We start from the raw sequence: 18555 nt of genomic DNA on the forward strand, positions 1-18555 counted from the left end.
TACAACATCATCTGGACATAAGACAACTATATTCATGGGAATCGCTCTATTCTGAGTGTCTCCAAATGCCAAGAGTTTCAACAATTTGGGAACGTTATATCTATCATGTATGAACCTGGGGTATCCAATGTGTCTCAAATTCATTGTAAATCCATGCATGATTAAAAGTTTGTTTTAACAATGTCCATATGGCAATATTCTCATCTGGCTTTTATCTTTGAGGGGCCATAAAAAATCTAACTAATTTTTGCCAATCCTAAGCATGAATAGTCTAACTGTAGCCTATGGGATTAACACAAATTCAAATGCAAATGTTGACCTAAAGCAAAGGAAGCAACCAAATGGAACTTTTGTGTACTAGGAATGTCAGTGAACTAAATTACTATGTACAATATAGGCGAGCGCTTTGTTTATATTTCCTATTTGAGCACATCTGAAACAAATAATATTTGCACAGTGCATTTTCAGTTTAAGTCTCGTAAGATAGTCTTCATTCTGCGCATATAGCTTATTCTTTACGGTAACCAAAGGAATGTGTCACACCAGTGTAGAGCAGTAATGATGTCAACTTGTTATTTACTTTCCAAATCTGAATGACTGAGCAAGGCGAAAGGAGAATTAATCAACCGCTGTGTGACCAGGCAGGCGAAAAAGAGCAGAGTGTGGGGGAGGGGAACCTCAGAGGCCACAGAGGCAGCGTGCTTCACTGTAGCCTGTGAAACTCAGCTATTTCCTCTTACTACCACCAAAACACCACATTATGATATGATAGTCTGAGCTTTGACGTTGTCAAACACATAGCCAAGCAAAACATAAATTATTACAAATTTACTAGACCTGGCCTTTGTGTATACCAGCTGTTTGGACAGTATATTATTGTACTAATCTACTTACAGGACATGTGTAACGTTTCGTAACATAAACAGAGAGTCTTCTGTCTAAATCTCTGTGCGTAAAATGTGCGTCCTCGTTGGATATTGGTGATTGGTGATACACAGTAACACACATACTGTTTTCATCCATATTCTATCCATACTGCGTTGTGCGTTTGCCTTATGCGTAAACCTGTTGGTGAATGTAGTAATTGCTTGTTTTCGTCTCCAGGTTTAAGGTCAGCTAACCCCCCACCCCCACACCGCCGGCTCTCTCTCTCTCTCTCTCTCTCTCTCTCTCTCTCTCTCTCTCTCTCTCTCTCTCTCTCTCTCTCTCTCTCTCTCCAGTGCTCCCTGTCTGCGTCTCTCTGCCGCTGCCGTCTTCTTTCCGTCCTGTTTCTCACACACTCCAGAGTAGCCTGCAGCCCTCCAAGCCAACTGAAACTCCCGGCTTTGTTATTCCAACTTTACCGACACTTGTGAGCGATCCGGTGTCCGCGTAAAATTTGCCCGATTGCGCGTCACGGGGCTAAACAGCGGCGGTCGGAACTTGAATTATGACGAGAAGCAAAATGGGAGGAAAGTCGCTGCTAGCTCACTGAAGTTGGAGGATCTCCTTGTGGAAGAGGAAAGAGGTGGCGGACACCACGAGTTCACTCAGTTAAAGGTAAGCTAGTTAAAGTGGCGGCTTTATGGCGACCTCGTGTCACTTACTGTTTCTCCGCTTTGAAGTTGTTTGTAGCGCACTGAATAATGCTTTTGGGAGTGTAATAATGGCGTTGATTAAAGAGGGTTACCCGGTACATAGCCCAAGTCACACGTGTATTGAAATTTTACCCACATTTTTTGTGCTTGTGTAACTTTGTCATCTTTGTAGAACTGCGCACTTTAATCACCAAATCGCTTAACTCTAAAATACTAAAAATACAGTAAGTTTGAACCTTACTTCATTCATAGTCATAGTTATTTTACTTTATAATTTAACATATACGATTACACATTGATTATGCAAGATATAGAGACATAATTAGAGTTTATGTATACACGTTTATAGCAAAAAATACATATATTTCTATCATATGGAGCTATTTTATGGAGTCAGAGTGGGGGAGGGGCAGAGCATTCAACTGTACTAGACATTGCCAACAGTTTTTCAAGGGACAGCTCATGTTACTGTATAACTACTATAACTATCTTTCTGTTTACACTCTGTCAATCCCAGGTAGCCCAAGTCTTGACACCACAACATCAACAGGAATATAATGTCAGTTTGTGGTATAAAATGAAATCACACACCTCTAGTTTAGATATTACTCAGTGGATAAATTTACCATTCACATTTCTTTTAAATCAGCGTTTGACTTACAGTTGAATCATAAACGTAATGACAAGATGAGATTTTAACTTTTCATGATTTCTTAAGATTTTTCTTTTTCTCTCATTTCTTCTTAATGCTGGTACAGTGCTACTGATGCATTGGTTTACTTCTGTTAACACATAATAGTTGAACTCCTGCTTGTTTTTCGTATTTGAATGAACTCCCAAATGTGGGTCCAGACATATTCCTCATGTGCAAAATGAATAGCTTTCTCTGTAGGCTTATACAAAATCATTTTCAAAAATAACATTGTCCTATGATTGCTCTTAACCTGATTGTCGCCGCAGTGAAAGACCATAATTACAGTCGTTACAAAAACAGGTTTAGGGCGGCCAATTAGGACCACAATAGAAGTTTTATTATTGCTTAATTGTACATTTCAACCCACTTGAGTTCCATTTTATTGACCTCCAAATGTGTCAGAAGTCATCGTCACTGGTCCAAAATGGAAGTTAGACAAGAAGAAACAAGTTCTCTTTGAATTAGGTCAGTTCAAATTATCGTTTCAACATCTCTGTGAGGTGGTGGTGCGCTGTAGTCAAATTTCAGGATGTTCAATGTCAAGCGAGGCAAATCTCCTTCCTTTTTCATAAGTGAGGCTTATCATATAAATCTGTTTTTTTCTTTTTTTTTTTGCTTTCTGTTTTTTTTGATTGAGCAGGGGTCTTGCAAATCCTTAGCTAATTATGTGTTGGTTTGAATATGGAATACAATCTCAATATGTTGCCATTTCATTCATTGTACTGTCATGTGATACAGTCTGCAAAAGAGGAAGAAATCCCATAATACCTACATTATTTGTCAAGGCTCCACAATGTGCGATTTTGATTGTGGCCCTAGAGCGTTTTTGTCATATAGTCATAGCTGTACGGATATTGCGTTTAGTTGATGTATACTATATTTTCAAGCTTAGTAATCAGTATCACTACACATCCAGTTAACCCGTGAGGCCATTTTCTTGTGATGAGTTGTGAATGTCTTTTCAACCTTTCCCCTCAGGGTCCGCTTCATGAAATCATCTTCCTCTTTCTTATTTTCCCATGAATCCAAATCAGGTTTAATGCCAGGAGCCCAGTCTGTTTAACCAGGCTTGGGATTGGTACACGTTGTACCCTGTATATATCAAAACTGTGCGACCTGTTATCAACAAATCTTTTGTTTGTGTTGATAAAAAATCCTTGGAAGGTTTGAAAGTAAGATTAGCTGATGTGCTGAATAAATATACTAGGAATAGTACTGGAAAGTATGGCTGCCAATGCTATGTTCATTGTGCTGGAGCGAGTGTTCAAAACAGAAATGTATCCCCACTCATAAGTAGGGCAAGGAAGTCCCAGAGAAGGCTCATGTCGGCTCAAGGCTTCTTAAATCCCTGTATCTGGCTGTCCAAATATTTCTGTAGCAGTATTTATTTATGATAGACCATGGGGGAGGTGAGCCATTCTCTTCCTCCACTAGAGATATGCAGTGTGCATGGGCCACCAGCCAACTGGCACACTGATGCTCCCTCTCAAATAATACCCATGCACTCTAAGCTTTAAGACATTTCAAATTTGGGACTGATTTTTAACATTGTGAAGTATGTGTATAAATAATAATACACATGAAGGAATTCTGGTGCAGTGCTTCTTAATTAATATGACTCTCCTGTTTTTGCCTGCTTTGTAATCATTGTGCATTAGGCTGTTGTATTTATAAATACATGATGGAATAGTGATATGACAGTCCTATTGTAACCAGCACATGCTGCACAATGGTGACTCAAATGGGCAACCAGGTAGGGCTGGATAATATGATGGAGGAAAAAAAAAAGTCCTCAATGAGTGATCATGAGTTGTAGAAATCCAATATTTTCTTTATGACTACAGACTTTTTTTCATCCCCAATATTTCACAAAAACATTACAAAATCTAATTTATTCCTTCAAAATCTGAACTCTACACCAAACCATGTGCTTTTACTGTTGCAGGATTACCTGAGAGACTGATCGATTGATTAAAAATTCCCAAGTTGACAATTGCTCCAATTGGTCCATTAATTGGAGCTTTACAATTAGAGCAGACAATGGGCCCAAGAACTGTAAGAACCTTGAACAAAGAACAAACCAGCTACTTTCAAAGATAACACATGCAGACAGGGCAACTGCTGTTTTTGTTACTTTTTACACATTTTGATCCTCAGGACCATCCAGGCCAATACCTGTTCCCCGAAACACTACTGGCAGAGACATGAATGTTGCAGCATGTAGTCTCAGTATAGGCCTTATAACAAAGACTGACATTACTGCAATGGTTTCCAAATGTAGTTTAGCGTTGCCTTGTCTTTGTAAATCAGTTTTTTTTTCTGCGTGAATAGGACTGTTTAGTATATCAGAGTATAGTGATATACCTGCATGTTCTGATGCATTGTACATGTGTATTGTGCACTGTGGTGAAGACTACTATAGTGAATATAGTTTGTAAGCAGTATGTTGTGAGAAAACTGCCCTTACAATGAAATTCAGCATCTGGGTTGCGTGCCTTGTTTGTTTGACCCTGATGTCACGCAGGAGGAGAGCTCAAGGAGAGTCGGGGGTATTTAGGGTGGCATGAGCAGCTGTTGACAGAGAAGCAAGATCTTCCCGTCACCATAGCAACCATTGTATTGCCCACTCTGATGTGCTACTGTGTTTATGGCTTAATCCTCCACTGCTCGGCTTGCTGCAGGAAGAATGGTCAGGTAAAGGTCTCACTCTATTTTCTAGCATATTGTCTAAGATGTTACGGATAATTATGACAAATAAAGAATATACATATAATGTCATACAAAATTAAAGTTGATTTGGTTTGTGTTATATTCAGACATGCGTGGTATTCCCAATAAATAAGTGATAAGTTTTGCTTCCTCATTTGAATGAATTAACTACAGTGTGTTTAAGAATAACCAGAATATTTCAACAAGGTGTGAAGTCAGTGAGTTCCACACATACAAAGCTGATAGCAGTGTGGTTTAGTCTGTGCCCTACATTCAAAACAATTCACAAGCTCATTTTGTACAGTCAGTGGCTTGTTTATTACTGAAGATGGGGTTCTGTTTTCTCTCTCTGATTGGTTAAAATGATGGTACACTGTCAGAAATGCAGCTTTTGGTTCAGATTTTGGCTTTCTGGGGAAAATGGCCTATAATATTTCTTATTAACTTGACTACTGAAATATGAGAAGAAGCGATAAATTGATATAGATTTGAAATATGATCTGATCCGGTTACTAAACCACTCCCATATGACACTGGTGTAGCGTTATCTGATTTAATAACTCTATACCCAAGAACAAGCAAAAATGAGTTGTGAACACTCAGAGGAAGCAAATTTTGTATTATTTACTTGTTACCACGGTGATATTGAGTTACAAAGTGCACCAAGAATTGTGAGGAAATCAAAGAAAACGATGGTGTGAAAACATTTTGCTAGAATTGAAGACTGCTGTATAGCATAAATCGGCCAACACAGGAAAGCCTTGAGTGGATTGTAACATGTTCTTTCTGCAGTATTGTGTGTACTGTGAGGTTAAAGAGTGCATATGTATTCCCTTTACCCAACTGTCTGGTATCAGTAAAGAAACCTGAAGTATTGTATTATGTTATGTATTATTTTAGCTGCTGCAAAAAGCGATGTATTCTGCTCGTAACTGTCAGTGTAATACTCAGTGACACCACTTAGCATATGGAGCGAAGTGGAATACATTTGATGCTAATGGCTGTGCATAAAGACAGAATCTAGGTCTCGACATTTTCGATTAACCGTCATGGCGATGAACGCTTTAAGTGATCCATGCTGTCTGACACCATCCCCCTTTCATTTCTCTGGTGTAAATAAGGCCTGCAGTCTCCCATGTGCTGCGCAGGAACTAAACATCAGGGGTGTTGATAATAGTGCTCATGCTAATTTAGTGGATTAATATGTGGAAGATGCATCGCACATGGGCAGTAATGTGAAGCTCAGGAGAGAGATATCATGGATGATCTTGTGTCTAATTGGTTAATTATTAGTATTTTTTTTTTTTATTTAAAGAACAAGGGGTTGAAAGATTTTGGAAAATTAATTAATTGCAATTTTTATGACTTGCACTGAAATTGTGATTTTGCTTTGATTTATCGTGCAGTTCTCGTAGAAACTCAAAACATGAGCTTTGGGGGTAGAGGATTGCAGTGGGTTAAGTAATGGCAGACCAACTAGAATACTGTCACGCTGAAGCTTACATAAATCATACTATCCTTGTATGTGTCCTTACTTCAGTCCAGTTCCCTACTGCTGTCACACAGGATGGAGGGTGATATTGACATAAATATACATCTTGCTTTTTTTTTTTGCTTTTTTTTTTGAAGTATGCCGATGCCAGTATTCAGACAGCATTGTGAAATTCCATAAGAAATGTTTTGAAAGCGTGTCTTTAAATGCATTAGATGAGGTTTAAGTGTCAGACACATGTGAACCACAGAAGAGAAGAAATATCCCTTTGTATCCTTATTTGGAAGTTTAAAGCATATGTTTTCTTTCCATTTTCATTTTTAATCTGCTCTTAATCAGGTCAAATGGAAAAAAAAAAAAAAAAAAAAAAAAGAAGCCTTGGTCGATTATGTGGCTGTTGAAACTGCTGTAATTGTGCTGCCACTTTGTATGAGCTTTATATCCTTCCATGACTGAATCTATAGGGGAAACTGGTTCTCACAATAATACATTAAACGAAATTGCCATTGAGTCAAGGAATATTTTTGACGAGTGTGCGCATCTATTGGCTCTACATAACCATCTCTACAGAAATGTTCAGAATTTTCAGTGGAATGTATTAAATGCAGATTAACCATATTGCATAATGGCCCCTGCTGTGAACCATACATAAATGTAATTCCTCTGTCTGCAAGTGACGGCCCTTTCAATGCCATACTTAAAACCCATTTTCCAAGCCGAAGGTTGTCATTCTTATAATTAGCGGTGGTAAGGTGCTGGAATAAAGAGCTCCGGTCTGGTTGGTCAGCTTTAATCACACATGGCTGACCACCGCTGGTAAACATGAAAAGTGTTGCCACTCACAGGAAGCGTGGGAGAAGTGTTTTCCCCTGAGACCGAGGCCCTAACAACCCACCCCCTTCCCCTGCCCCCCCCACTTTCCCCCGCCCCCACTCTTTGCCGACCTACATTGACTGTCGCCAAGTGAGTCATTGAAACAGGCTGGAGAATAATGCACAAATGGTTGTTGTGATTACCTGTGTGCCGATCATTATTTATCACCCGGGCTACCCATCCCCCCACCTCGGCTGCTCCGCTCCCCTCCCCCACCTCCCCCCGCCTCCCCCCAGAGAGACTGCAGCCCCAACCAGAAGCTTCAAAGGCGGGTTTTACTCAGCAGAGCAGTTCAAGAGAAAATGGCTGCTGTTTCCAGGTCTTGTTTGCACATCTGTCAGAAGGTGACTGTGCAGGAGAAAATGAGGTCCCTGGCATAGTCTGTGTTTCAGTGTTTCAAATCCAGATAGGAGATAGATCTTTGTGTTCCTATGGCTGCACTGCGTCTTTAAACATTTTCTATTTAGGGATGGAGCATTTTGACTGATCGAGAAAGAGATGAAAAGGGAAAGAGAAACGTAGGCCAGTCCCAGGCCTGGTTAAATGGCAAGAACTGTTCCAGGGAGGGCCTCTGGTATAACAAGCATGACTGAAAGAAGGATGCCATACTATTTTTGTTTTAAAAAGAGCTTATGAATGCAAAGTGTCATAATAATTTGATATTTGTAGGGATTTTGTTTTTAACTGAAAATGTCTAAGTGCTCTAGTTTCACTTGTCGAATATTGGGCCCTTTCACAAATTCGCTTAAATAACGTTTAGTTTGAGGAAGTAGTTTGTGTGGAGTTGCAAAAAGTCATTTACTGAACTCCAGCCTTTCACAATGTTTCCTGTGTAATGGTGACTTGATTTATGACATTGGAGAAATTACACTATTCTTTCCACTTGTAATGTTTAAGTTTGTCTCGTCTGTCTTTCTCCAGTGTGCACAAAGAAAGTGCCAACTTATCTATTATTAAAAATAACTAAATGGCACATATTCAAATTTTAACTGAGATCCTGTTGTTTTCAGTTTGTCAGCTTGAGCCTTTTTAATCAAAAGGTCTAAAGCCAGTCCTTTATCTGTAAAAGCATGTGGTTTGGAGCAGAGTTCAGACTTTGGAGAAAGAGATTTTGTTATTTTAATATTAAATGGCACTGATTGAAAGTTTGTCATTACGAGGGAAACATGTCCTTGTATTTGCACATTTGTTTTTTTAATTGTTCAGCTTTCTGTGTAATTCTAATTGCAAGTTTGTATTTAATCCTTGCTGACTGCCACGGGGCAGTGCTTTGAGCATCTGAGATTCATAGAACTGCAGTTACATTAGTAACTTTTGTCTGATGATCCATTGACATCGATATTGTTCAAAACAGGACTGTTGGTCCTGTTCAGAGACTTTTTCTGATATAGTTCAAATCTATGATACACGTGGATTATTGTACAGTTAGATCAGTGTTTCCTGCAGTGCTTTATAGTTAGGGCGGCCTCTTTGACACTCTTGCCCCTCACCGGTCACCATCTTGACTAACCAGTTTTCTGTGGGAAAAACACTGGTTTTTAATCACAATAATGTGATTACTGTCTAAAATGATAGTAGAAGTACATCCACTGATTTCCTGTTCAAAACTACCAAACATATTCCCACATCCACCTTTACAGTAATTAAGTCTAAGTATCATGAAAACAAAGCATTGCCCTGGTGGACCATGCTGATGGCCTAAAGTGGGCAATCAAGGCACTTTCTGTGAATCTGTCACTATCTTCAATGCAAGTAATCAGGAGCTCTTTCTTTAACAATTGAGATAAAATCTAAGATGGCCAAGAGAGTGGCATTTGACAGAATAACCCCAAATACCCTCGTTGGTTAAGCAAATTATGGTCTAATGCACACAATAGAAATATCCCTCACAATATGCATTGTATTTTTGGTCAGTAATATTATCTGTAGGGTATTGAGTGCACCCATAAAAGCAAGACAAGAGGGTTTAAGTTTAATTAGATCCTTTGTATATATAAATGGGCACAGCTAGTGCACTACCTGCTGCATTTTAAATAGGAAGTGAGCATGGGAGCGCTTCCGGCTCCATAGATTTTGGTTCCAATTTACTTTGTATTGAGAAAACATTTCCCCTCTCTCTGTAACTGCTGCTGTCAAGCTCTTGATTTGGTCTTGAAATGTTCATATTAACCCATTCTACATGCTCCTCATGTTTTTATTTTGTTGTTTTGTAAGTTAGTTTCTATTCCTAATATGGAACTTGGCTCCAAATTTGCTCCATAACTGCGAGCATCATGGGCTTCATTTGACTGGAGCCGAACACTGCAATTTGAAATACTGTGCTGTATTTTACTCTCAGAACTACATCACACCTGTTGGATTGCATATATCTTTGAGAACAGCTTCTATTCCTTTAAACCATTTGCTGGGTTAATATTGGGTCAGAGCTGTGCAGTTTGGTGACAGACCTGGGCCTCTCGGTGCTTGTGTAACGATTGGTATCACAGGCCTATCTGAGAGGGATTAAAGCTGCCCTCTTCCCCACAGTCTCCTGCTAATTATGTTTCCAGTAGTTTAGTGTGTAGTAGTCGCGGCCCCATGTGCTTGCTGCTTTGATGTGGCTCACCCTGTCTTGGTCCCATGTGGAAGCTAATTATGTGCACAAAAACATGATGGCAGTGGGGAGCACAGGGCATGGTGGCTCAGGTGAAAAAACAGTCATATGGCTTTTGCTTCCGTTGGTGTGATAGTCTTTTACATAACTTATTACCAAATAAACAAAGAAATAATGACTCCCTCTAATAGCTGAAGGGTTGTAGAAGAGATTAAAACTAGGAATAATATTGGTTGGCTGATATATGGGCTGATAGTTGCACATTTTATCTTATCTGCTGTTGGCCTTCAATCTCCAACATAGGCCAATATTTAGTTTGGACTCTCCAACTAATTAAACAAAAGAAACTGAGCCTTAATTGGTCACAGTAATACAATAAAAAAAAGCACTGCACATGTGACTACTCCTCTCTTACAGGTTTGAAGTGAAACAAGACTTTTGTTGTCCAAACATCAATGCCATATATTTTTCTTCCTTATTTCGATAAGAAAACCCTTATCAATCAATCTCTTATTATAGGCCTCTCATGATAAATACTATATCGACTTATTATTCAGTGTATGAAAGCTGGAAGAATTTGTTTTTAGAGTCAATGATTATTTTGTGCTTATTTTCTTTGCACTACTGGGAAATTTTGATGATTTGATTTGAGGTGTAGAAGGTTGAATTAATAACTTCTATGACTCATTACAGATCCAGACTAGTACTTAAGTGTTTAATTCTACGGTTTATTTATTGCATCTCATGCTTTTTAACAATATTTTACATTTAGAATAGTTTTTGTGGTGTAAATCTGCTTTAGGGTTACTCTGTCAGTGGTATAAATTAGTTTCAATATTACTGCTTATCGTCTATTTTTACTTGAGCAATATATCACACTTAAAAATGTGTTATCATGACAGGCCTCTCTAATTAAAACACGTGGATATTTGATGTGCAGGGAAGACATACTCCATCTTAAACAATCTGCTCAGGTGGAAAGGTGAATTATTCATGTTGAGTAACCTGCTAGAGCCCTCTGGCACTGGCCCATTGGTAATTGGGACAGCACAATCCTCTGTTTACCATGACCACATTACCAAAGGGGAACCTGAGTGGGTCTGAACTGGATTTGGACACAGGTGTACAGCCGTGCAGACCTCAAACCTCACACCATCCCACTGTTATCATGTCTTGTCATATCATTGCCCCCTTTTGCTCCTAGTGGGTGTGCGATTATTACATATTGGGATGATTCAGTCCTATCCAGTGATTTGTTTGTTTAAATTATTTAAACCTATGCCTCACAAATGTAAAAAAACCTTTCTGTGTGCAACCTACATTGTCTCTTTTCAGTATTTTATAAACCAAATAAAAGCTGTTGTGTTCTAACTATTCTAACACGTATTAACAGATGGGACAAAATGGAAATGTGTTGTTGTTGTGTACAGTTATTCAGCGTTTATCCTGCCGAAGGCTTGTCTTACTTGTGGCCTATTATGAGAAAAGCTGAAGAATAATATTAAATAACTCCATGAAATTTTGTTATTTGTGATTTAGTTTTAATGTAATTTTTGCTTCTTTTAGTATTAGAGTAGTCTTAGCTATTAAATAAATTGACAATTTGAATGAAGTAGATGGTAATAATAATAAAAAGTACAGTAATGCAATAACAATATTCTACACCTTTTGCATTACACGTTTTCCAGTATTGCCTGACCATAGCTAAAAGCAAGGAGTGTTTTAACAGCATGATGTAATGAAAATATAGATAGGGGTCAGAATGCGTGTGTGTATGCATAATTAGCCCTTAGCTCTTCAGTGTAATTTACTCAATGGGTAGTAGACTGACATTTAATATCCTAACTGCTTTATCGAGGCTCTTTTCTGTGAGATGGTTGGCCCGGTCACTAATGGGAAGCACCACTTACTACCAAGAAGTCCAAATGGATACAGACACCTCCATTAGTCTTGAAAAGGGGGGCGTTGAATACTTACTTTTAGTCCTACACTATAGATTCACAGTTCACTGGTGTTATGAATGAATGAGAGCGTATGCAACTAGGCCTGTCGTGATAAAAAATTTTGATGTGCGATATATTGTTGAAGTGAATGTAGACGATAAACGATAAAACCAAACCATGAAGCTGATTTAAACCACAAAAAATATTCTTAAAAATGCATTGTGTAACTTTTCTGGTGGAGTGTCCGTCAAATGCTTTTCTCCCTGGAGGAATTTTTCACGGAGTGATTTTACTATCTTCAAGGAGATCAAATTAGACAAAGTTACAGGTCAGATCTGTGGAGAGACAACCCTGCTCACAGTCAAAATACCTATTTTTCTAGGTATTTTTGCACTATAAAACCACCCATAATTGAATAAATACAAGGTAGAACTGTTTGTCATACTGTGGAACATTCAGGCAGAGCAATTACATATCCATAGAAGCAAGCAGGTGACACAGTGCACCATTTAATGTTAAAAAATATGAACCGCAAGAAATAAATAACAGAACAACACTTGCATAGTTAGTCTGTATAATCAGTCATAGAAGTTCATAATTCAACCCTCTATGGCTCATATTTAATCATAGAACAGAAAAATAACCACAGTTTTCCTACTAGTACAAAGAAAAAGTCCCCACGATAAATAGTGACCCCCCAAAATCATTGTTCCACAGCAAGGTAGAGTATGGTTTGGATTACGGTTTGAACATTTTTGATTTGGAGACAGAGGGAGAAATGATATACTCAGAAAATATCAATGTCACAACCACAGACACATCTGATTGGAAGTGAGCCAGACTCCTCTCAGTGCAAATGGACTGCTAATCGTCATCCTCTTGTTTTCCAGAGTGGACCTATCCATCAGGCAGACCTTCTCCGGCTGGGTTAAGATGAGTATTACGAGTGACGAAGTAAATTTCTTGGTCTACAGATACCTTCAAGAATCAGGTTGGTTCTGGTTTTGTCATACTGCGGCTAAGTACTTTTTGTTCCAGCAGTTATAGCCTCTTTTAAACGCAGACATATCCTCATTTATTGTTTTATGATGCTCGTTTTCCTCTGCATAGTGTACTTACTTATGCCAGTGAATGTGCTTGTATCCAGGTTTCTCCCACTCAGCCTACACCTTTGGCATTGAAAGCCACATCAGCCAATCCAACATCAACGGAACACTAGTGCCCCCTGCTGCTCTCATCTCCATCCTACAGAAAGGGCTTCAGTATGTGGAGGCAGAGATTAGCATCAATGAGGTAAATACATTTGTACAAACAGCGTAACAACGGGCATGTTTGAATGTGTGAGTAACAACGGCTCCCCCACAGGATGGTACGGTATTCGATGGTCGGCCCATTGAGTCTCTGTCTCTCATTGACGCGGTGATGCCCGATGTGGTGCAGACTCGGCAGCAGGCGTTCCGTGATAAGTTAGCCCAGCAGCCCAGCAACGCCATATCTGCATCGACCTCCGGAAACCAAGCTAACGCACCAAAGAATGGAGAAGCCACTGTCAACGGGGAAGAGAATGGCACACATATAAGTAAGAACCCCATACTGAATAAACATCTGCTATGGCACAACGTCTAAGGAGATATGCTTTGCAAAATGGACCATGTTCTTTCAACATTGGTGTACTTGTAGTTTTACTTGAGTTGTATTTCAGTGATTCATGTATAATTGAGTAATCCTGTATTGTACCGCATTCAAGACAGAAAATGGAAAATGTGCTTTGTTTCCATCTCATATCCAATACTGCACAAAAATCTGACTCTGGGTCACACACGCAGGGTTTGACAACGCTGCAACATTTTTCAGCAGAATAAAATGGCAAAATCCACTGCTTAGTGTAATTTCCCCATTGTGGCACAAATAAAGGTCTATGTTATCTTATCTTTCTAGCTACTGTGTACAGGGCAGATGTGCAATTCTGCAGTTTTGGACCAATAAATGGGGTTGTTTTCTATTATCAGATTGTTTAGTCGGTTTGAAATGATCAAAATATGAAATGGTTCTTTATGTGTGTTAGATGTTTAGTAAAAATCCCTTTTCTTTTTCTAATCATAATTAACAACAGATGAAATGATAGATTGAAAACATGTGTCACATTTGAATGGTTTATTTGAGTACTTTTTCTCCTTTTTCTCAGACAACCACAGTGAGCCCATGGAGCTGGACGTAGATGTGGAGATTCCAGCCAGTAAAGCCACAGTGCTCCGAGGCCATGAGTCAGAGGTGTTCATCTGCGCTTGGAACCCTGTCAGTGATCTGCTGGCCTCAGGGTGAGTCTGTCAGTAATTATTATATTGACTTAATTAATCAATGTGTGATAGAAAGAATAATAGTTTTGGGGCTCAGTATTTAACAAGTATTCTTTTTTTTTTTTTTTTACGTTATCTTTGAATAGCGGGGAATGTTTTTTTTTTTTTTTTTAAAGTTACGTTCACATTTGAGCTGACTTTTTTAGTGTCCGTTTACATGCACACAAAAATCAGATTATTACCAGATTTCCATAGTTGTCAGTTTATTCAAATGGCACCTAACCCACAAAATCAGATGAGTAATTGGAGTTCCAATGTTTAGAAAGAAATCAGATTATTTTTCTGTTTACATGTCATGTCAAAATCAGACAACTCCTGTAATCTGAAAATAATGAGATTTTTGAGTGCACTCCAGTAATTGTTTCATTCTGCTATCTATTTTTTACAGTTCTTTTTAATATCTTACAGTATTGTACATTTAGAAAAGAAGAGATACTGCGATTATGTGGTATCAAGTAGTCAATATTATCTTTAATCATTTTTAATATATATATTTTTTTTGTACAGCAGTATATGGCACATCAAAGTCTGATAACGTGACAGGCCTTGTGTCATTCATGGTTTAACGTTTGTCTCTCTTTGTGTGTTCAGTTCGGGAGACTCCACTGCTCGGATATGGAACCTGAATGAAAATAACAGCTCCAGCTCCACGCAGCTGGTGCTCCGACACTGTATCAGAGAGGGAGGCCAGGACGTCCCCAGTAACAAAGACGTCACCTCACTAGACTGGAATGTACGCCCACTATCATCCATTTATCCTCCATCTATCATGATTCCACTTTTAATTTTCACAAACGCACCTGGGAGGACAGCTGAGTAACTATGATCTTATATTTTTAACAGAGTGACGGGACACTACTGGCAACAGGTTCATATGATGGATTTGCCCGGATATGGACAAAAGATGGTATGTTATCTAATAGCATACATATGTGAATACTATAAGTTTTCATAATGTATTCAATTATCAGCTTTTCTCTGATTTGAATATGACTGTCTTCCACTAGGAAATCTGGCTAGCACCTTGGGGCAACACAAAGGGCCAATATTTGCACTGAAGTGGAACAAGAAGGGGAATTCTATTCTCAGCGCTGGAGTAGATAAGGTATTTCATTTCTCTTTTAATTAAATTTTTCCTTATTTTCTGTAATAAATATTTCTTAATAAGCTCTGTTCTGTTTTTTAAAGACGACAATCATTTGGGATGCGCACACAGGAGAGGCGAAGCAGCAGTTTCCGTTTCACTCAGGTAAAAGCTTATACAGCAAATAAAAGCTCAGACACTGCTCTTACTGGTGTATAATTGTAATAATTATGATCTATATTAATGCAGCCCCAGCCCTGGATGTGGACTGGCAAAACAACACTACTTTTGCCTCCTGCAGCACAGACATGTGCATTCATGTATGTCGCCTTGGCAACGACCGGCCCCTGAAGACCTTTCAGGGCCACACGGTGAGTGGGGTTCACTCAAACCTCTGCACTGTAAACTGTCTCATCAAAGCTAATGCCGTCTTTCTTCTCTGTAGAATGAAGTTAATGCCATTAAGTGGGATCCATCAGGCATGCTGCTCGCATCCTGTTCAGATGACATGACCTTAAAGGTAGGAGCCTCTCTGAATACTAATAAAGTCTTTGTTTTTATTAGATTAGCATTTAACCTGTGTTTCTTTTACACACAGATCTGGAGTATGAAGCAGGAAACATGTGTCCATGACCTTCAGGCTCACAGTAAAGAGATCTACACTATCAAGTGGAGTCCTACCGGCCCAGGGACCAACAATCCCAATTCTAATATCATGCTTGCTAGGTATGGACTATTGCAATCTTTTTTATGTAATACATGTTCTCTGGGCATGTATTGCCATCCACATATTCATTGTGCACATGGTATTATAGAAATTAATTTTTCAAAAAAATATTTAAGAATCTGTTAAGTATAACCCTGACCCAGATGTGCATGCATGTGTAAATGTGACTGCATGGGTCACTGCCACAGGAATGTACAGCCCAGAATATCTGTCCAAGGATTAAATCTGAAAAACACCATTGTATGCAATGGCAATAGCCCTACAAATCTAAACACAGTGATTGCACAAGACTTTAGTTATACTGCAGTGTAATAGTGCCTTCCTTTTGTGCCTCAGTGCCTCTTTCGACTCCACGGTGCGACTGTGGGACGTGGAGCGAGGGGTCTGTATTCACACGCTCACCAAGCACCAGGAGCCAGTCTACAGTGTGGCCTTCAGTCCTGACGGGAAACACCTCGCCAGCGGCTCCTTTGACAAGTGTGTTCATATTTGGAACACTACGGTAAGTGCCCAACCATTGTTATTGGCTGTTACTCCAGATTCATCGGGCTGCTCTTAATGACTTTCCTTTGTTTGCAGAGTGGAGCTTTGGTGCACAGCTACAGAGGGACTGGGGGTATATTTGAGGTCTGTTGGAACAGCACAGGGGACAAAGTTGGAGCCAGTGCGTCCGATGGATCGGTAAGTTATTGAGACCATGACCATGATCAAGAATTTGTAGTTCTTTTCATTTGAGATGTTTTTGTTACTGTATGGCAAATACTTCAAATGTTACTATTATTGAAGCTACTGCCAAAACAAACCTCTACTAACTACTATCTAGGGCAACATTTTTTGTTCATATTTTCTCTTAATCATTAATTAATTTATCACTAGTGTTAATCCAGTTTAAACATCTGAGATTTTGTTGCACTGGAGTATTATTTAAAAGTCACACTTGTCTTGCAGGTTTGTGTCCTCGATCTTCGGAAATAGCTACTTGAGAATTTATATTCCCGGATGAATTCAGGAATGTGCATCAAAATGCCTTGTTCATCAGTAAATGCGCACACTGCTCAAGAAGGGCTGTTTGTAAAGAGTGGACCAGAAGAGTGACTGCAACAGCCTCAGTGGAGCCAAAAACTGAAATCTGTGCACCTTACAGTTTGTGATGTGAATTTTATCAAGCACCTATTGAGGCATAGAGGAGGCCCAAGAACCCAGACTCCCTTGTCTATGGACAAATGTATCCCTCTTGGTGAACCCTAATGAGCTGTTGTGGTATCTATGTTGGCTGTTCCATTTGTGAACTGGAGCAAGTGACAACACAAAAGTGTGTTTTATATAAAGTGAGCGATCATGTGGTATGCAGCAGAGATGAATGAATGACTGTGTGTCAGATTTAAGCTGAAAACATGATGACAGTAGCATATACTGATGTCTGCTGATACACAGGGTGCTTAACGTCTCCAGGAGAACAGTTGGTCTCAAGAGTTCTTTGTGATGTCTTTTTCCACAGATGGGTAATTTAAAGTCAAAACTGAATGTGACGTCATAAAAACATGGCAGCGAATAGAAATCTCTGCCAAGGAATCATGATCACATCCTGCTTAATTGAGTTGTCTATAGGAAAGATGTGATATGTGTGATTGACAAAGAGAATCTTCTCCCTTTGGATGTAAATATAAAGAATGTAAAGAAATGTAAATGCGATAAATACACAGACTTATATACTGTGTGAATATGTTTATATACCGTATGCTTTATTTCCACGCTGAGGGGTCCATGAATGGCAGATGCCATGACTTCTGATCACCAGTGGCTCAATGTTTGTTTTACTACCTTTCTGTCTGTCACAAAATATTTCAGACTTTTGTTCTTGGAGGAATGTGCCACTGGCAAAACGCAGATGCAACCAGAGGAGAAAAAGTATTTTATATAACTGTCTTTGGCACTTTCTGCAAAATGATCTATTGAAAATTTCAGATTTTAAACTGAGAACCAACCATGTGTAGATATAATGCGTCACTTCTTATGTTGCAGCTTATCAAATCTTTGTGTATATGAAACACCTGCAATGTGGGGGGCCACTGTTGCTTTTTCCATTGTTTCTCACTATCTTCTGACACACCATCGTTTATTTGCCTTTTGTAATTTTCGTTCTGTTTAGAGCAATGTGAAGTGCACTTTTCTAATGGTGGGACAGCAAATGCTGTGAGTTTGCTGTGCATGAAGGGCCAAGGTTTAACTGTTCTTTTGTCACATTGTTTTTGATGGGCGGGTCTTTTGTTTTGTGACATTTGGATTTGCTGAGAGCCATTATCGTCTGTGTCAGACTGAGAATTGGGCTTTTAGTTGATAGCCATCATGGTGTGGTGCCGAGCCCCATATGGAGTATGTGCTGTGACAGCTATTATCTCCCCTGATCCTGTTCCAGGGTTGGAACATCTGTTTCCAAGACAAAATGTTGAAGTCATTCGTTGTCTCAAATAAATCACTCTATTTTGATATCGGAAATGAACATATC

At 39.1% G+C, this 18555-nt stretch overlaps 1 protein-coding gene across 1 annotated transcript; it reads left to right on the top strand.

Moving 5' to 3' along the window:
- Positions 1–1216: 1216 nt before the first annotated feature.
- Positions 1217–18553, top strand: tbl1x (transducin beta like 1 X-linked). Its single transcript, XM_020939084.2, has 15 exons — positions 1217–1539; positions 12772–12872; positions 13029–13174; positions 13247–13460; positions 14067–14199; positions 14830–14971; positions 15082–15145; positions 15246–15343; positions 15427–15487; positions 15572–15693; positions 15768–15842; positions 15921–16048; positions 16386–16551; positions 16629–16730; positions 16998–18553. The coding sequence occupies exons 2-15, from the start codon at positions 12815–12817 to the stop codon at positions 17022–17024; spliced, it is 1536 nt and encodes a 511-aa protein (XP_020794743.1). The 5' UTR covers positions 1217–1539; positions 12772–12814; the 3' UTR covers positions 17025–18553.
- The last annotated feature ends 2 nt before the right edge of the window (positions 18554–18555 follow it).

Source organism: Boleophthalmus pectinirostris, unplaced genomic scaffold (genome assembly GCF_026225935.1).
Source record: "Boleophthalmus pectinirostris isolate CB_2022bp ecotype Guang Dong unplaced genomic scaffold, ASM2622593v1 HiC_scaffold_1, whole genome shotgun sequence".
NCBI classification, from domain to species: domain Eukaryota; kingdom Metazoa; phylum Chordata; class Actinopteri; order Gobiiformes; family Gobiidae; genus Boleophthalmus; species Boleophthalmus pectinirostris.